This window comes from Colias croceus, chromosome 17 (genome assembly GCF_905220415.1).
Source record: "Colias croceus chromosome 17, ilColCroc2.1".
NCBI lineage: Eukaryota > Metazoa > Arthropoda > Insecta > Lepidoptera > Pieridae > Colias > Colias croceus.
The window spans coordinates 9940102-9959054 of NC_059553.1; the positions used below are offsets into that span (position 1 = coordinate 9940102).

The following is an 18953-nucleotide window of genomic DNA, read 5'->3' on the forward strand; positions in this document are numbered from 1 at the left end:
AAAGTCAACCGTCGAGTATGTCTGTCTGTTCGTAGTTGTTCCGGGCATGGTAAGTGAGTTTAAAAAAATGCAGTTACCTATAAAAATAAAGAAATGTTTCCTTTCAGCAAAATCTGCTATCTACGGTACTTCCCTGGCCCATAGAAAATTTCCTTCCTGTTTATTCAATACCTACGCAAATTTTACGCTTTACCTAATAAAGTAAATTTTTTTGTAAGATTTTTATAATTAAAAATCTCGCTTTTTTGTTTGTTATGATTTTCGTAAATGTGGTTCTTGTATTTGGAAATTAATAATTAATTTATTGCCACATTCAAACGCATGATTCACACTCAAATCTTGTTATTTATGATAATTTTTGATTAATATTCAAATAATAAATGAAAATTGTTTTAAATTAAATTTTTAACACAAATGAAAACTGTCTATATTTTTGTTCCTAAAAAACAAATGTACAAACAATATTTTGAAAGGAACATGAAATCCTTTGAAAATTGTAAGAGTGATAAACTATTTACCACTCGTAATATTATTATCAAAAAAGACTGCCCACGCCCACGACCCAAGCTAAAAATAACACCCTTTTTTATAAAAGGAGCCTATTTTTGCCCTTTCTCTCAAATTATAATTATTAATTAGAAGTTGATTTCTATGCCCTACAGGCTAAAGGGTACTTCCCGTCCCGTGAACACAGAATCTTGAAATTTAGTACAAAGCAACGTCTTATATACCAGATAAATAAAAATTGTGAAAAACCAACTGCTTACCACGTCGTAACTTATTATACTCCTGAAAAGAATTGGTGAATATAGGTAAATCTGGAAGCTAAAAAAGGCGTTATGCTATATCGAACCCCTTGGTTGGGTTATTTCACCAATTGGCTAAAAAAACAGTTACAACATATTATAAAGAAAACAGGTTAATACCAAGTTAATACGCAACTCGTGACGCGAGTCCGACTAGCTTAACCGATTTTTCATTTTATTTTAATATTGCATCGATTAGGTATGTGTAAAAAAAATTATTATTGGCACAAACCTTGCCCTTTGAAGGAAATCAAATCAAATCAATTCATTAAATATAATAATTTATTGTCAATCAAAGACTTTGTTTTTAATAATATTAATATTTATGTGATACGTATTATTAATTATTACAAACACAGCCTACTCGAGAATAGCCGGGTTGAACAATTAGTGTTAAACATTTAAATAGCTTTACAAACGTTGTATAAAACTGTACGAAAGTCGTCCCTAGACGGTAATGCAAGCATGACATGCATTTACGTGAATGCATGCATACATGCTGCATGAGTGCCTTTTATATACAGTACGCGTCTATGTCTTGATTTGTGATAGCACTAGAGTGCATCAAACACTAATCTTTTGCATAATGCTGCTATGCAAAAGCTTATTAGCTAGTTAGATATGCCGATTTAACCAGGCGAGTACGCAGGAAATATATAATTTATTTTTAAATTTTCTAACACCACCTTTGAACGTTGAAAACTTCGTGACGAAACCGACATGTTGTTACCTATGTCGAAGAATCAAAAGTTCGACGACATGCGACATCTGCCAACCCGCACTTGGCTAGCGTGGTGGATTATGGCCTTATTCCTTACGGGACGCCCGTGTCACAAAAGTGGGTACCTACAGAATGGGCTAATGATGAGTAAACCGATCTACGATCACGCAAGTCAATCTAAATTTTTCAACTTTACAAAAAACATTAATTATTAAGCTATTGCATAGCTTCTATCGCGGGCCTTGAGCGCGGGGACCGAAAAGAGAAATACCGTAACGAAAAAACCTCACGCTCGTGGGGAGCGTGACGACGTCCGACGGGCTCGGAAGTCGGAGGTGTGGCTTGAAGGCATGTTATGCAATAGCTTTACCGCGGCAGTCCCCGAGTGCCACATGTCGTTTATTTATTTTTAAACGTTTATAATATCATGCGTGTTATAATATTATAAATCTATATTAAGTTATGATTAATTCATTTCTTTTTTATTATATTCCTTGAAGTACGAGGATGGTTCTTATGGAGAGAAAAATATATACCACGGGCGAAGCCGGGGCGGACCGCTATGCTAGTACAACAATAAAATTAGTTTGATTAATTCATTTCTTTTTTATTATATTCCTTGAAGTACGAGGATGGTTCTTATGGAGAGAAAACGTAAATATATACCACGGGCGAAGCCGGGGCGGACCGCTAGTACAACAATAAAACAACAAGCTCCCAGCAAACGTTGTTCTGCCTTACTCTTATCACTTATATACTACCACATAATACGTTATAGTAGCTGACTCTACTACTACTTAGGCTTTAAAGGGTTATGAAAAATAGATGTCCCATTCTCAGAACACAAAATTTCATGAGAATCTATCAAACCGTTTCGGAGGTGTTCAACTTCAAACACCGCGACACATATTTCTAAAACCTTCCTCTTGAATCACTCTAATCAATTAAAGGTTTTTTTTTTTTTATAATTTATTCTGAATTTATTTTACCTTCTTCACGTAAATAAAACCGGTATATTAAATAGACCTGTTTTATTTATATTTTTAGTGGGGAAATCATAGACCTATGATCCAAAATATAGTAATGTTTGGTTAGTTTTATGCAGTGCGTCCAATCAACATGATGTTTCTAGGAGCTAGTTTAATATTTTTTATATTGCAATCATGCAGTGGAGTTATATATCATTTGAATGGTGAGTTTTTAATTAAAAATATGAGAATTAATAGTTAGGTATTTTTAATGATAATATTTTATTTTTTTATTATTAAAAATTATAAATATTTGTAATAATTGTAGTTAATATTTTTTGGAAATAGGACAATTATTTAGAAGCGCTGAAATTTTTTATTATAATCTATCCAAAAACATTGTCTATTTTTTAATACCTACTTTGCAGAGTACAATTTTTTTTAAGGTGTAATAGTAGAATACAGCCATAAATAATAAAAAAAAATATTACCTACGTTTACAATATTATTTTTAAAAGAGCTACTTAAAATAAAGACAGAAAGAAATAAAACTTTATTTTCTACACGAAAAGATACAAATTTCATTGTGAGCTTTGCCAACGATTTTACTATGCACCTCGCGACGTTGCGATGCGCCTCCCGAAATCACTGGTCTCTTCCAGTATCGTCGTGTGTCAGTGTGGGCCGACCCTTATTGAAAATGTTAGTAGTTAGTACAAATTTAATAAATTAATTAAGGGCTGATTTTTCAATCCTTGGTTAAAACGTATTCATCGAATAATGTATTAAACTACCATTTCGAAAATGTATTCTAATTATCCGTATATGACACTTTACAGGTGTTCCTGTTAAAATGTTCCTGTAATACTTTATTGGACGGATAAGTTTTAACCAAGGATTGAAAAATCGGCCCTAAATTACACAACAAGTTTTATTTAGATCACAATTTTGAAAAACAATAAAGTAAAACATATTTAATTGAGGTGCAGTCTAGATTAATTATTTATAAATTTAAAACAAATATATATATATATGTACATATATTTTCAGTGCTTATAAGCTTAATAAGTTTGTACTATAAAAATTTTAAATATACTTAATAAAAAGTGGGTGCAAAAAATTAATTCCTTGTATTATTTAGGTACCTAATATTGATGATGCAATCATCCTTGAAAAAGAAATATATATGAAAACCATGTTTTAATTTTGTAACTAAAATTTATCATTTAATCATGTTTTGATCTTTTAATCCTTGTCTTTATTTACATTTGTTTTCAGTTTTTTTCTACCCATAAAAAAGAAACGAAAAAACAAGCGTATGTTAAATTTATGACCACTATTAATGTTTTCTATCAGTCCATATAAAAATATCATCCGTTCTCACGCTATGCAATTACAAGCAAACAATTTAAGAACCAAATTATACGTCATGTTTTATTAAATTCAAAATATCTAATTTTTTTTTGAGGTAGTTATTAAAAAGATTAAAAATTACGCCAAAAATTGTTTGCTACATTTTTCCTTATAATTCATATTTTCTTCTCTAGCTTCGCGCAGCCAGCATATAACGCTTCGCATGTGAGCATTTTGTCTATGAAAACATAATCTCACGTGCGGGTGGCAAAGTTGGGCGGGTTGCTTGTTAGGGGTGTAAACAACGAGTTTTAAGAATTCATCTATTTGAAAAAAAAATGCATCTGGAATTTTATAAGTATTTTTACGTACTCAGCGTATGCAAAACTGTAACTACCATTGAGCTTAGAATACCGACGGTGGGGCACCCTGTATAAGATAATAATTAATTGAAATTAAAAAAACGACGTGTGGTACTCGGGGACTGCCGCGGTAAAGCTATTGCATGCTATGCTTTCAAGCCACACCTCCGCCCGTCGGAGTGAGGAGCGTGAGGTTTTTTCGTTACGGAATTTCTCGATTCGGTCCCCGCGCTCAAGGCCCGCGATAGAAGCTATGCAATAGCTTAAAAATATTATATAGAGAGGTTGTTTATGTTTTTGTTACATTAAACTCAAATGTACTCGACCGATTTTAAAGTTTCTTTTACATTAGGACGAGTATGTTAAAATAATAATAGCTTAAGCATTTCTTTTTAACTTAGGTTTATAATATTATCTGTGACTATATTTTTTGTATTATTATCTGGCGCGCGGCTTCGCCCATTGCCCACTTTGTAGATAACTACTACTATTACGGAATTTCTCGATTCGGTCCCCGCGCACAAGGCCCGCGATAGAAGCTATGCAATAGCTTAAAAAAATGTCATCGAAATCCATTGTGTAATTTTAAAGATTTAAGCATACGGATGGACAGACAGCGACTGAAACTTTGTTATATTCTATGTGGTGAAATGGAAGTCTGGATTATAATATTGGAATATAATATTCGTTACCTAACCAATTTTCATGAAATTTGGTATGGAGATATTTTGATACCCGAGAAAGGACATAGGCTACTTTTTATCCCGGGAAAATGACGCAATCCCGGAAATCCCACGGGAACGGGGACTATGCGGGAGCCGCGGGTGGAAACCTAGTATCACATATTTGGGTTTGGTATCGATCCAGTAACAAACACCCCCTGCTATTTATTTTTTCAATATTTTCAATGTAATGTAAATTAATGTAAATTATTATTAAATGCAAAAAAAACAAATTGTGTAGAATTTATCCTTCCAAATGTAAAAAAGGTAAAAAGGGATATTATTTTAAACGGGGAGGTATTATACCCTGTGGATTCTACTGTTTTTCTTGGATTGACACTAGATGAGAAGTTACAATGGGGGGCCCATGTTGCCGCCACCGCTGCTAAGCTTAGTTCAGCTGCATATGCAGTTCGAAGAATAAGGCATCTCACCGATGTAGACACGGCTAGATTGGTTTATTTTAGCTACTTTCATAGCATTATGTCCTATGGAATTCTTCTATGGGGCAGGGCTGCAGATATTGAAACTATATTTATATTACAGAAAAGAGCCATACGCTCTATATATAATTTACGTGCTAGGGACTCACTAAGAGATCTCTTTATGAATACTGGTATCCTCACTGTACCATCACAGTATATATTTAATAATATTTTATATGTACACAAAAACGCAGACTTACACACAAGAGTAGGAGATAGACACTGTTATGGCACAAGGAACAGAAATAAAATTGAAATGCCATTTTACCGGTTAGCTAAAGTTAAAAATTCATTTATGGGTCAAGGTATACTTTTTTACAACAAAATTCCTCATAGTATTAAAGAGTTTAGTAGTGCTAAATTTAAGAATTATGTAAAAAACGTCTTAGTTCAGAGAGCCTATTACAGCAATAAGGAATATATGGAAGATAAAAACCCATGGAGGGTTGTCGCGTGAGAACCGCAGGACAGTTCTTTGGCATATTATGATAATATAATATAGGTACGTACGGTTACTTACATATTTTGTAAAATTAAATTGTAATACTGAAATGATTTAAAAGAGCAACTATGGAGTTTCTTGCCGATTCTTCTCCATAGATACTGCTTTCCGAATCGGTGGTAAATGATAAAAATATGTATTGACGTTTCAAAAGTGCTTCTCGAAGAAGTCTAATTGAATAAATAAATGTTTGATTTGATTTTGATTTAATGAATTGACCCTTCCACAGATTTATTATATTATGTAATTATGTTGGTATAGATAGATGAAAATCCATGGAGGGTTTTCGCGTAAGAACTACAGGACGGCTGTTCTTTGGTATATTATGTAGATTGATATCAGTTACATGTAATGTTACATTATATTACGTACTTATATGGACATGATTTTAAAAGAGCAACTATGGAGTTTCTTGCCGGTTTTTCTCCATAAATACTGCTTTCCGAATCGGTGGTAAATTTAAAAAATGTAATGACGATTCAAAAGTGCTTCTAGAAGAAGTCTAATTGAATAAATAAATGTTTTTCATGCACATTTTAAATAATACATACATACATATTATGAATCTCAAAAAAGCGTATGAAAAACCTGATGAATATGTAAACAAAGCGCCATAATGTGCAAGATATGATCATATAAATATTTATATTGTTTTATACTAGCTTTCCACCCGCGGCTTCGCGCAGTCTAAGAAAAACATGCATAGTTCCCGTTCCCGGGGGATTTCCGGGATAAAACCTATCCTATGTCCCGGGGTAAAAAGTAGCCTATGTCCTTTCTCGGGTATCAAAATATCTCTATACCAAATTTCATGCAAATTGTTTCAGTAGTTAAGGCGTGACTGAGTAACAGACAGACAGACAGAGTTACTTTCGCATTTATAATATTAGTATGGATATTTAAATAATAATTAATGTGCAATAGGAAATATTGTATAGCAAAATAATTGACGTAATGTAAGAAACTGGTTAAAGTACAATGTCAATTAAAAGTTATTGTATTTTTTTAAGTACATCCATCATGTTTATATTTATGAAATGCGAAATTTAGCAATAAATATAATGTAGATTAAACTATTTATTTTTAAATTAAATTATATATTTGTATTTCTTTACACGCCTTGTATAAAAGCACGGGTTTTTATCTATAGGAATTAAAAAAAAAATTGTCTATTAATAGGTACATAATTAACATAAAAGTACGTTTTTTTTTCAAAAAGAGCGGGAGTTTAGATGCGGTTTCGAATTACATACACCACGTGATAGATTTTTTTCTATTTTTTTTAATATTTTTTCATTAATAAAGCATTTCATTGATGTAAAACCTTTATAAAACTTAGTAATAAGGAGCAGTTTCTCAATTCGACTGTATTTTTTGGGTTTGTTATCTTTTAATGATTCTTTTTTTATTTGATAGCTTCGGTTGGTCCCATTTAAATTAAGTCCAGTTGGGATCATTTGACCATGTGACCATAACTTACTCGAAATTATTTAATTAAGTCACATCTGAAGGCCAATATGGCAAAAGAAGGGCAAACGTATATTAAATTATCTTTTTTGTTAAAATTATAAAATAAAATTCAAAATTCATATGCAAGATGCATATTTGCAAATGATCGCTTTAATTAGTATTTTTAGAAATTATAAGGCCCCTCAAATCCAAAAACATAACCTTGAAATTTTCAAAAGTATACGCATTTCATGTTCGTAAACAAACCGGTTGTAACGTGAGACTAATTATTGGAATATAATCTGCAGAGACAGGTTTTATACCCAACGGGGTTTTACTAAGGGCTATACCCAGATTTGTTGACAAGCTACAGTTCTTATACATTACTAGTTGTGCCCCGCGGTTTCACCCGCATTGCTCCGCTCCTGTTGGTCTTAGCATGATGATATTATATATAGCCTTTCTCGATAAATGGGCTATCTAACACAGAAAGAATTTTTTCAAATCGGACTAGTAGTTCCCGAGACACGTTCAAACAAACAAAAAAACTACAGCTTTATAATATTAAGTATAGAAGACCAGTACCATGGGTTAGTTTAATGAATCAAATTTATTATGCGTTTTATATTTTTACCGATTTCAAAAAAAGGAGGAGGTTATGTTTTATAGCATTCAAGTGTTCGAATCCCGCGTCACGATCGATTCTTTCTATGTTAGTAAAAAAAATCTGTTAAAATTAAGATTTTTTCGTTTGTTGCACTGATCGCTTTTCCTGTCGTTTGTAACTTGATTATAAGTTGGATATTTTTATTCAGGATTACGACTTAAAATGTGCAATAATCCGGGGTTTTAAAAATTGTTATTCAATTTAACAAAACCGAGAATTCCTGCAAGAAAAAATTTCCAAATTAGTACGCCAATTAACATTTTACTACCTAAACCGTTAAATGCAAGCGTTGACTACTTACTTTCAGATAATCTCGGGAACTACTAGTCCGATTTAAAAAATTATTTCGGTGTTAGATAGCTGATTTATCGATAGGCTATATATCGCCACGGGGGTGAAACCGCGCGGAGCAGCTAGTAGATAATAAAACTTTAAAGATTCTGCCTCATACGGTGCATTTAGACCAATCACCAAACGAACATAGAGTAAGAGCATTCTTTCGTTAAATTTTTAGTGTTAACGAAAACTCGTATTCAGTATTAGAACATTGCATAGAATCTTTTCGAACGCACTAAGAACAACCAGAGAATGCTCTACGCCTGTTTACACTAAAAATTTGACATAGTGTGGTTAGAATGAGCATTCGCTCGTTTGATCTAAATGCACCGTTAGAAGGGAGTTTTTAAATCGGTAAATTCTATACTAATATTATAAAGGTGAAGAGTTTGTTTGATTGAACGCGTTAATCTCGGGAACTACTGGTCCAATTTGAAAAATTCTTTCGGTGTTACATAGCCCATTTGCCGAGGAAGGCAAATAGGCAATATATCATCTCGCTAAAACCAATGGGAGCGGAGCGCTGCGGGTAAAACCGTGGAGCACAGTTAGTCTTAGAGAGAAATAGAGTAATATTTATCTGTTAATTTTTTTAGACACAGAATACGCACGCATGCCGCCTCCAACTCAGCTAGATGATTATGTACAATGCCTAAATCAAGAAAACAGTGTATATTGCCAAGTTGCTGTCACATTACACGCAGAACCGGGGAATGAGCTTATGCAAATGATTCAGGTAAGAATATCAATTAATAAGGTAAAGTGTATACTGTATAGACAACAATACATAAATTAGTATCTATAGGCAATCCTATCCTATCCTATCCTTCCTAATATTATAAATGCGAAAGTTTGTGAGGATGTGTGTGTGTTTGTTACTCTTTCACACAAATTCTATTGAACCGATTACAATGAAATTTTGCACACATATAGAGGATAACTTGGATTAACACACACAATAGTTTTTATTCCAGAAATCCCACGGGAACGGGAACTATGCGGGTTTTCCTTTGAAAACGCGGGCGAAGCCGCGGGCAGAAATCTAGTTAAAAAAAATTGGTTGTCTGTAAAGTCGGTTTACTGACGATAGTTGAACGTGACAACGATTGTCCTTCTTTGTCGCTCATTCCGCGCTCTCGCTTGCACTGGAACGCCTCAGAGCGAGGTAACGCCGCATGAGTCATGTTTTTTTGGGCGTGCAGCCGGCTCTATCGAATTATAAGACGTTGTCACGTCAAAAATAATATGCATTATGCATAGGTACTTAGTATAAGTTTAAATAATAATTTCTGAATATGAGAGGCGTTTGTCTCTACGGTGCATTTACATCAAACGAGCGAATGCTTATTCCAACCCCACTAATCAGTAATCACTATGTCAAAAGTGTTACACCAGTGTTAACACGTGTACAGCATTCTTTCGTTGTTCTTAGTGCGTTCGATGAGATTCTATGCAATGTTCTAATACTGAATACGAGTTTTCGTTTAAACTAAAAGCTCACGAAATAATGCTCTTGCTATAGCTAGCCGATAAACAAATTACTTATACATTCAACTGTTTTTTCTAATAAATAATAACCAAGATAATGTAGATTTGTTTGTGTTGAATTTTTTGTCCTATGCGTAAGACTTTATGGCAATGTATAATTTGGTTTTATAACTAGCGTAAAATAATAAATACTTATAATAACTTAATTATTTAAGTCTTAAAATATTCGAAAATTATTTCTTTACAAGTGTGGAATTTTCAATAATTTTCATATTTATTCCTAAATCTGAAATTATGATTTCAGGAATACTCTGCTAATTCTTACAAACATTTCAACTACAGTTTCGTTAACCACGGTGTTTGTGTCACAAAAACATGTAAAAAATTCATTTTAGAACGAGGAACAAAAGATACAATGGACCTAGAACAGATCCTTGAGGGATGCCTTAACGAAATGTATGAAAATAAATATGGTCTAAGAACACAAATATCTACGATCTATTCTTGTGATCGTCCAAATGAAAGAACAAAGATTGATTTTGGTGACAAAGTGTTTGGTGCTGTAGTTTTAGGAATAGTTTTATTAAATACACTTGCAACTATTTATGACATATTGAGGAGGAGAGAAAAGGATTTAACTGGTAAGAGTTTTTATATATTATATGAATTTCCATGAACATAAGATAGAAATAAATATTTCAGGACAATTTACACACACGCGCACGGCACCATCATACTAAGCTTTCGCTTGTGTTATGGAAACCAGATGGCTGATAAACATACATATACCTATATATTATTTTATATAAAAAAATATCTGTTTAAGTGATACAGATAATAAACACTCAGACACAGAACAAATATTCATCACACAAATATTTGCCCTGGGTGGGACTCGAACCCACGACCTCTGGCTTGGAAGGCAGGGTCACTCACTACCAACAGCCAACCAGTCAATCAATATGTGATCAATATAGTTCTTATAAATATATTATATTATATTTCAGGTAATCCATTAATATTGAGTTTCTCAATAATACAAAATTGGAATCGTCTTGTGTCATCAACTTCGAATCCAGATCCTAGATTTGATGACTTTCAGGGATTGCATGGAATGAGGTATTTATTACTTCATTTTTTAATACTTTCTTATGAATGATCTCATTGGTCCATTGAACTATATCCTTAAAGAAAAATTTTTGTAACATCAAAATCATAATCATAAAAAAATGTGTGAGTGTACACACGTAAGAAGTGAAACTTCTTTATGACCTTATTTTTCAAAAAAATAATTTACTATATGCAACTTTACGGAAATACGCCGAATCACGCGTGGTAGGGATAAGAAAAAGATGGGCGCGTAACGGAAAAATGTCACGCGTTACGAAAAAATGTTACACTAAATTTTTTTCCAACCCCGTTATAGAAGTTTCACTTCAATAATTTCATCCAATGAATTCTCGGACTTGCATTATATAGGATTAGTAGTTACCAGATTGTTTCTAGACGATATATACGCTAGGACTAATAGTGTATTTGGCTACACAGAAGCGGTTTATAAACCTGTGTATATTTATTATTATGTTTCTGGTTAGATGAGTAAGATTTTTGGTTTTAATATGTTATGTATGTTCTACTATGTGTTCTTCTGCCAATTTTGATAACGACATCGACTAAAACTGATTATTATTTCTAGAACAATAACAACATTCCTGATGATGACAGCTCACGTGGTGTGGATCATTGGGGATGGAGCTGTTGATAATCCTCATGACTTTGAAAAGGTATAGTTAGATTTAGCTTCCAATTTATTAAGATTGTATTATTTAGATGAATCAAATTTTAAATTTATTATTGAAGTGGATACAGTTAACAATAGAAATATGTATATTGTAGATATTGCATGTATGTGTGCTTGCAGGGATGTGTGTGTTTTAACAAAAATATAATAATTTATTATGCGTGTAGGTATTATCGAGGGTGCATTTATCTAACTTATATTTATACTGGTTCTGCCTCGCGGTTTTACCCGCTTTGCTTCGCTCCTGTCGCGCAGCGTGATGATAATAATATAGCCTATATTATGTTGACCCGATCTGTTACTAATATTCATGCAAATTTCGAAGTAAATCCATGCCGTGTTTTTATTGATAAATCATGACTACACATAAACCTGCCTTGTACTGGGATCTGTATTTTGGTAGTTCTAATAAAATTATCATAATTTTTTTTGCAGTTATATGAAAATAAGGTTTACCAAGTATTATTCAATGGGACATCTTTAGTACAATTATACTTCTTATTATCAGGTTTACTATTAGTTTATTCCATGAATGTAAACTCTGAGAAAATGAAGAATTCTTGGGCGCTGTTCCCTGTGATGTTGTTCTATAGAATGTGCAGGTTGGTACCTACAACTAAATAATAATTAATCTAAATCTAATCTAATCCATACTAATATTATAAATGCGAAAGTAACTCTGTCTGTATGTTACTCAATCACGCCTTAACTACAGAACCAATTTTCATGAAATTGGGTATGGAGATATTTTGATACCCGAGAAAGGACATAGGCTACTTTTTACCCCGGGAAATAGGATCCCGGAAATCCCATGGGAACGGGAACTATGCGGGTTTTTCTTTGCTGCGGGTGGAAAGCTAGTTTAATAATATATCCTTAAATAATAATGACATATTTTATGTCTAAAAAACCCCTTTTAATTCAAGAAGATCGATTGCATAGTTCATTTTGTAACCTTTAAATAAAATATTATAGATCAATCTTTTGAACACGAATCTTATTACATTTTAAATATCAAAATTTCTGATGTAAATTTTCTTAATTTCACTACGCTCTCAATTATTAAAAATATTTATTGACTGTGTCGGTTTTAAACCATGTTTTAACCGCATTGCTCCGCTTTTGTTGGTCTTAGCTTAATAATATAATAATATGTATATCCTATTCCCTTCTCGATAAATAGGACATTTTGACACTGAAATATTTTTTCAAATCGGACCCTAATTCCTGAGATTAGCGCATACAATCAAACAAACAAAATATCCAGCTTTACAATATTAGTACCTATAATAAAGATAACGATTTTCCAGGCTTACACCAAGTCTAGCAGTTGTCCTAGGCTTCGTGATGACCTGGTTCAGACATTTGGGATCAGGTCCATTCTGGGGTAAGATTATAACACCCATCTCCAATGACTGTAGAAAATATTGGTGGTCACATTTACTGTATGTCAACAATTTCATAGAGGGCAATAAATGCGCTATTGAAACTTGGTAAGTTTTTAAATTACTATTTAGATATCAGAAACTGTTAATAGTATAAGATCATAGTTTATAGTAGTTCATAGTTTTTTGCTAAAACCAAACTTTTATGTATATTTCTAATTAGGAGCATATATTATATTGACCATAGTCAAAATTTGACCGCAAGCATTTATAATGTAGATATCAATGATCTGTCCTATGGTTCTTTCGCGTAATTTTTAATGGACTTTCATCCATGTTTTCATTAATGGTATTATAGGCTCCTGGTTCTCTGAACTAATACATTTTTTTCGTACTTTTTGAATTCATTAATTCTATCAGGTATATTGTCAAAGCGTATACCTTTAACTTTAGATAGCCGAAAAAGCATTTCAGTTTTATTTCTGCTCCATATGTCATAACAATGTCGAGCACATACTCGTGTGTTAAGTTAAACACTAAGTTAGTGTTTTTGTGAACTTATAAAATATTATTCAATATATTTTGTGATGAAGTTCTTATTAAATTTGTTACATTACAGGCATTTAGCAGCAGAACTACAAATATATACGCTAGGACTCATAGTGTTCTTGGCTACACAGAAGCGATTTAGAAACCTGTGTATATTTGTAATGTTTCTGGTTGGATGTGTGAGTCCAGTTGTGCATGTGTGGGTGTATGATTTGGAGGGGATCATGCCTTTGTCACCTGAGTGAGATTTATTTATTTATTTATCACTTGCCAGTACATAATATGAAAATGAAAATGAAAATGAAAAAACGTTTATTTATACACACATTATAAATAGTTACACAATAAAAAGACACGACGATCGACTAAACTAGGTACTAGACCTGTGCTATAGTCGATCGACGCTTTCCACTCCTTAGACAATATAATGCCAGCATTATAACGTGTGTAAATGTTTGTGTGTGTGTGTGTGTGTTTGTGTGTTAGTGTGTGTGTTTGTGTGTGTGGTTGTGTTTATAGATATGTTACATGTTAATATGTTACAATCAAAACCCTTAACCAATCAAAAAACTTACTGACCGGTAAAATTAGTTGTCGGTCAAAACCCTTATTGACTGTTTTTATCTGATAAAATCAGTTAATAAAGTTATTGACCGACACCCTCAGTTAATAACCTTGTTGACTAATTTTAGAAAGAAAGAAAGGAAGAATAATTTATTTTGCCAAAAGCCAACAACAGATGAAAGTAAACATACAAAACAAAGAAAAAGACAAAAGTGTGGCAGACCTTTAGCAAAAAGGGGACCAACTCAGTATTAAGCTGTGCCATAAACAGCACAGCACTGATTTTCAGTCAATAAGGTTATTGACTGGTTAAGGGTTTTGACTGTAACACATACACATTTACAAAATTTAACTACCTACTTATAAACGAGTGACGAGTGATGACGTTAGATAAACTACCTAACTAATAAAATAAATAGGTTGTTTCTTACTAAAACCAATATATCGATAGAAACAACCTATTTTCCTGATGATGTAGATATTTTCAAATGAAAAAGTTTAAAACTTGATGAAATAGTTTGAGTCTATCCATAACAAACAGGAAAAATATATGTGCTGTTGGATATATCCGGTGGAGCTGAGGCTACACTTATTTTGATGTGTTTTTTAAAGCGTCATAGTCTGAGATCCCGTGGGCTTCATACTTTCGTTTGCTATAGAATTTGTTTAATAATCAAACCGATGAAATGTATAAATTTTTTTTTTCAATTATTAATTAATCTTATTCTGGACTGAAATTTGTTAGGCAACCCATTTGCAATATATTTAAGATATTAACTTTAATATAAAATATGTTTCATTAAATAAACATCTCGGTGAAGGTCGTTTTATATCGGGATCCTATACTATCAAGTACAATGTATAATACACCAAGTAAAATGAATTAGGAAGAAACTGCCGACTAGATCTACGAATTTTTAAATATTATCCTTTTCATAATAATTAGTGAATACAAATTTATCTTTTACAGACTATTTCGTTCTCAAATCAGCCCGACGTTCACTAAACTCTATGTTCTGTTCTACAATAATACCTCATGCTTTGCCATGGGCATGGTACTGGGATCCTTCGTATACAATGCCCAGAAGAATAAAATCCAATTCAAGAAAAATAAGGTACGTACCATTTGTATTCTTTGATTTGATAAGGTGTTTCTAAATATTGATACGAGGTTGTAGCAAGCTATCTATACTAATATTATGATATACGAAAGTAACTCTATCTGTCTGTCTGTTACTCAATCACGCCTAAACTACTGAACCAATTTTCATGAAATTTGGTATGGAGATATTTTGATACCCGAGAAAAAACATAGGCTACTTATAATCACGATAGTGTAGAAGACCTATGTCTCTGATCGGCCGTCATTGTAGATTTTTATTCGTAATCGCGGTAATGGTGGCCAACATCGACGATCCATTGTTGGGCCAACGCTCTCGATTGTGAAGAGGGCCCATGAAGTATTTATTTAACGTTTTTATGGTTTTCATTACAGATACTAGGTGTACTCCTATGGCTTACACTTGTATTTTGCGTACTTATCATATACAGTGGGTCAGTTTTCTACAAAGATGGCCCCCGAGCGTCTGTAGGACTCAGGATGTTACATGCTGCGTATGATAGAGTATTATTTGGTTCTATGATTACGTTCATGGTTTTGGGCATGGTGTTTAGGTTTGAAGGTAATTATGGTAATCTTAATATTTATTTTCTGAGAAACATTGTATCAGTAACTCAAAAAAAAAAAAATAGTACATAGGTATTATTTCGTGCCAAATGTTAGCTAAGTTTGAGACTGATGCCTCAGTTACTGAGTTAGTAACCTTACTGACTAAAGGTTACTAACACCTTACTAATATTATCATCATTCACTTTTTAAAAGTTATTGATTTAATGTATATTTTTGAAAACAGTCGAGTTTATGAATCAATGAATATAAAGACGAATGAATATAAATTCATATAAATAAATAATAAAATAAATAAATTATTACAGTTTGAAAGGATTTGGACGAATGTCGATGGTAAAATTTTAACTGTAGGTAAGTAATACCTACGAATTTTTATTTTTTATTTCAGACACATTTTGCGACATAATCGAGTGGAGAGGGTGGAAAACACCCAGCCGGCTGACGTACGGTGTGTTCTTGGTACATTTCAGCATCATACACTACATCCAGGGCACGAGGACGCAGCTGTCTCACGTTTCGTCATTTAATTTTGTTAGTAGTTTCTATTTTATTGGTATCTTTTCCCAGAAATCTTTGACGGCAATTTATTACCTATTATTCTATTTTTTTTAGTTTTTGAGCCTTAAGATTTCGTAATAGTCGATAGTTTGGACGATTTTAGATTCATAAAGCATAATGTAATCAATGTAGGTAATAGATACTTTAAGCAGAGGTGATGTATGTGATGTGAATTTAATGGGAAATGACATTAACAATTACAAAAACCGGCATAGTTCCCGTTTCCGTGGGATTTCCGGGATGAAACCTATCCTATGTATTAATCCAAGTTACCCTCTATATGTTAAATTTCATTGTAATCGGTTCAGTAGTGAAATAGTATTTGCGTGAAAGAGTAACAAACACACACACACACACACACACACACACACACACACACACAAATACTGACAAACTTTCGCATTTATAATATTAATAGTATGTTTTTATAATTACATAATATTGTTTCAGTTCATGCACCATTTGAGCATTGTGTGGCTGTCCTTCTTCCTCGCCGTACCAATTTACCTGTTTATCGAAACACCAGTCATTACATTCTTCAAAGTGTTATTATTTGGTGAAAGGACAAAGGAAAATACTAGAAAAATTGATTAAAACATTAATATAAACTAGTTGTGCCACGCGGTTTTACCCGCATTGCTCCGCTCCTGTTAGTCGAAGCGTGATGATATAGCCTACAGCCACAGTAATTCAAGGAAATAATATTGTAATACTGTGCTATAGTCTTCCTCGACAAATGGACTATCTAACAGTGAAATAATTTTTCAAATTGGACCAGTAGTTCCTGAGATTAGCGAGTTCAAAAAAACAAACTCTTCAGCTTTATAATATTAGTATAGAATATCATTAGATAATGTTTTAAGTGTTTGAAATAAAAGAAAAGTGCTTAAAACTAAGTGCGTGATAAAAATTGCTGAAGACTCATATTATGTGTTAGGTATATATATATGGCTTTGAAGTAGCTTTAATAGTGCAATAATTAATATATTAAAATCAAATTGAAATAAATGTTCTTTGGTTATTTCATTTATTTATACCTACATATATATGACACTAGCGGTCCGCCCCGGCTTCGCCCGTGGTACATATGAAAAATAGATGTTGGCCGATTCTCAGACTTACCCGATATGCACAGAAAATTTCATGAGAGTCGGTCCAGCCGTTTTGGAGGAGTATGGTAAATAACATTGTGACACGGGAATTTTATATATAAAAATACTAGATTTCCGCATGCGGCTTCGCCCGCGTTTGCAAAGGAAAACCCGCATAGTGCCCGTTCCCGTGGGATTTCCGGGATAAAACCTAGCCTATGTTACTCGTGGATAATGTAGCTTTCGAATGGTGAAAGAATTTTTAAAATCGGTCCAGTAGTTTATGAGCCTATTCGTTACAATCAAACAAACAAACAAAGTTTTCCTCTTTATAATATTAGTGTAGAAAATACATCTATTTTCATTCAGATGTTTTAAAATATTAAATACTTAGTACTTATTTGAATAAACTCATATACTTACATAATATTATAATTCGTCATCGAATGCAAGTTTAATTTGTATTCATCATGGTGTGTCTCAAGGTCCTTTTTGGTCCGAATCAGTTAAAATTTGATATGAGTAAGGTAGGTAGGGTAGGATATATTATATCCTTGAATTAACTATTGATCCCAATTAGTTTTTAAGTAAAAAATGGCATTGAATGCCTTACCTTTAGAAGATGCTAACATCTTGCTAGGGATAATTTTTCTTTTCTAATTTTATGGAGAGAGAAAACATTATCTGAGAAATAAATAGAAACTAAATTCACAGCAAAATACATCTATTATAAAATTAACTTTTTCTAGGCAGGTTATTATGATATAAATAGAAAGGTCTCGCACCGAAAACTACAGAATTTTAAACTATAATAATAATTTGAAAAAAAGCTTGAAGCATACCAGTGTATAAAAATGTTTGCTATTATCAGACGAAAGGATTTTCAAGGAAAAATCGTACAAAATCACTAGTATTTTATTTTTGTATTTTTTAAAAAAATAGCATGAACTTCGTAATCTACTTTCAAATCTAGTAAGAAGGTTATTTAATATTTTATTATCATCACATAATTTATAAAGTACTTTCTGAGATTGTCGCGTTCAAACAAACAAACTTATATAAGTATAGATCTACTTCAATAGCCTCGAAAACCTTCCACGTGTACAAAATATTATATTCAGATAAATACATATCAACTGATAAACTTAACAATACCCCATACAATAAGTGACTAGAACTGTATACAATGCGACATAACTCGACCTCTGTTCAATTCAAGCATTTACGTATAAAGAAGTGTTGACAATAACTCAAATTTATTATTTAAAATTGCAAGTTGAAGAACTTCATGTATCATCATCAGCCAATATACATAACTAGCTACGCCCCGCGGTTTCACCCACGTGAATCCGCTCCTGTTGATATTAGCGTGATGATTTATAGCCTATAGCCTTCCTCGATAAATGGGCTTTCAATATATACCACCGAAATAACACCGAATGAATTTTTGCAAATC

General features: G+C 32.6%; 1 protein-coding gene across 1 annotated transcript; it reads left to right on the forward strand.

Annotated features, from left to right (window-relative positions):
- The first annotated feature begins 2637 nt into the window (after nucleotides 1-2637).
- On the forward strand, nucleotides 2638-17088 carry LOC123699163 (nose resistant to fluoxetine protein 6-like). Its single transcript, XM_045646054.1, has 12 exons — nucleotides 2638-2719; nucleotides 8968-9107; nucleotides 10164-10500; nucleotides 10867-10978; nucleotides 11556-11643; nucleotides 12096-12262; nucleotides 12971-13153; nucleotides 13665-13835; nucleotides 15129-15273; nucleotides 15654-15840; nucleotides 16237-16379; nucleotides 16857-17088. The coding sequence occupies exons 1-12, from the start codon at nucleotides 2647-2649 to the stop codon at nucleotides 16998-17000; spliced, it is 1890 nt and encodes a 629-aa protein (XP_045502010.1). The 5' UTR covers nucleotides 2638-2646; the 3' UTR covers nucleotides 17001-17088.
- Nucleotides 17089-18953: the final 1865 nt, after the last annotated feature.

What these genes read in the sequence shown, in the direction of transcription:
- LOC123699163 (XM_045646054.1), top strand. Translation starts at nt 2,647, where the DNA reads ATGATGTTTCTAGGAGCTAGTTTAATATTTTTTATATTGCAATCATGC. An exon ending in AGTTATATATCATTTGAATG is followed by an intron (nt 2,720 to 8,967) that starts GTGAGTTTTTAA and finishes TAATTTTTTTAG; the next exon opens with ACACAGAATACGCACGCATG. An exon ending in TCCAATTCAAGAAAAATAAG is followed by an intron (nt 15,274 to 15,653) that starts GTACGTACCATT and finishes TTTTCATTACAG; the next exon opens with ATACTAGGTGTACTCCTATG.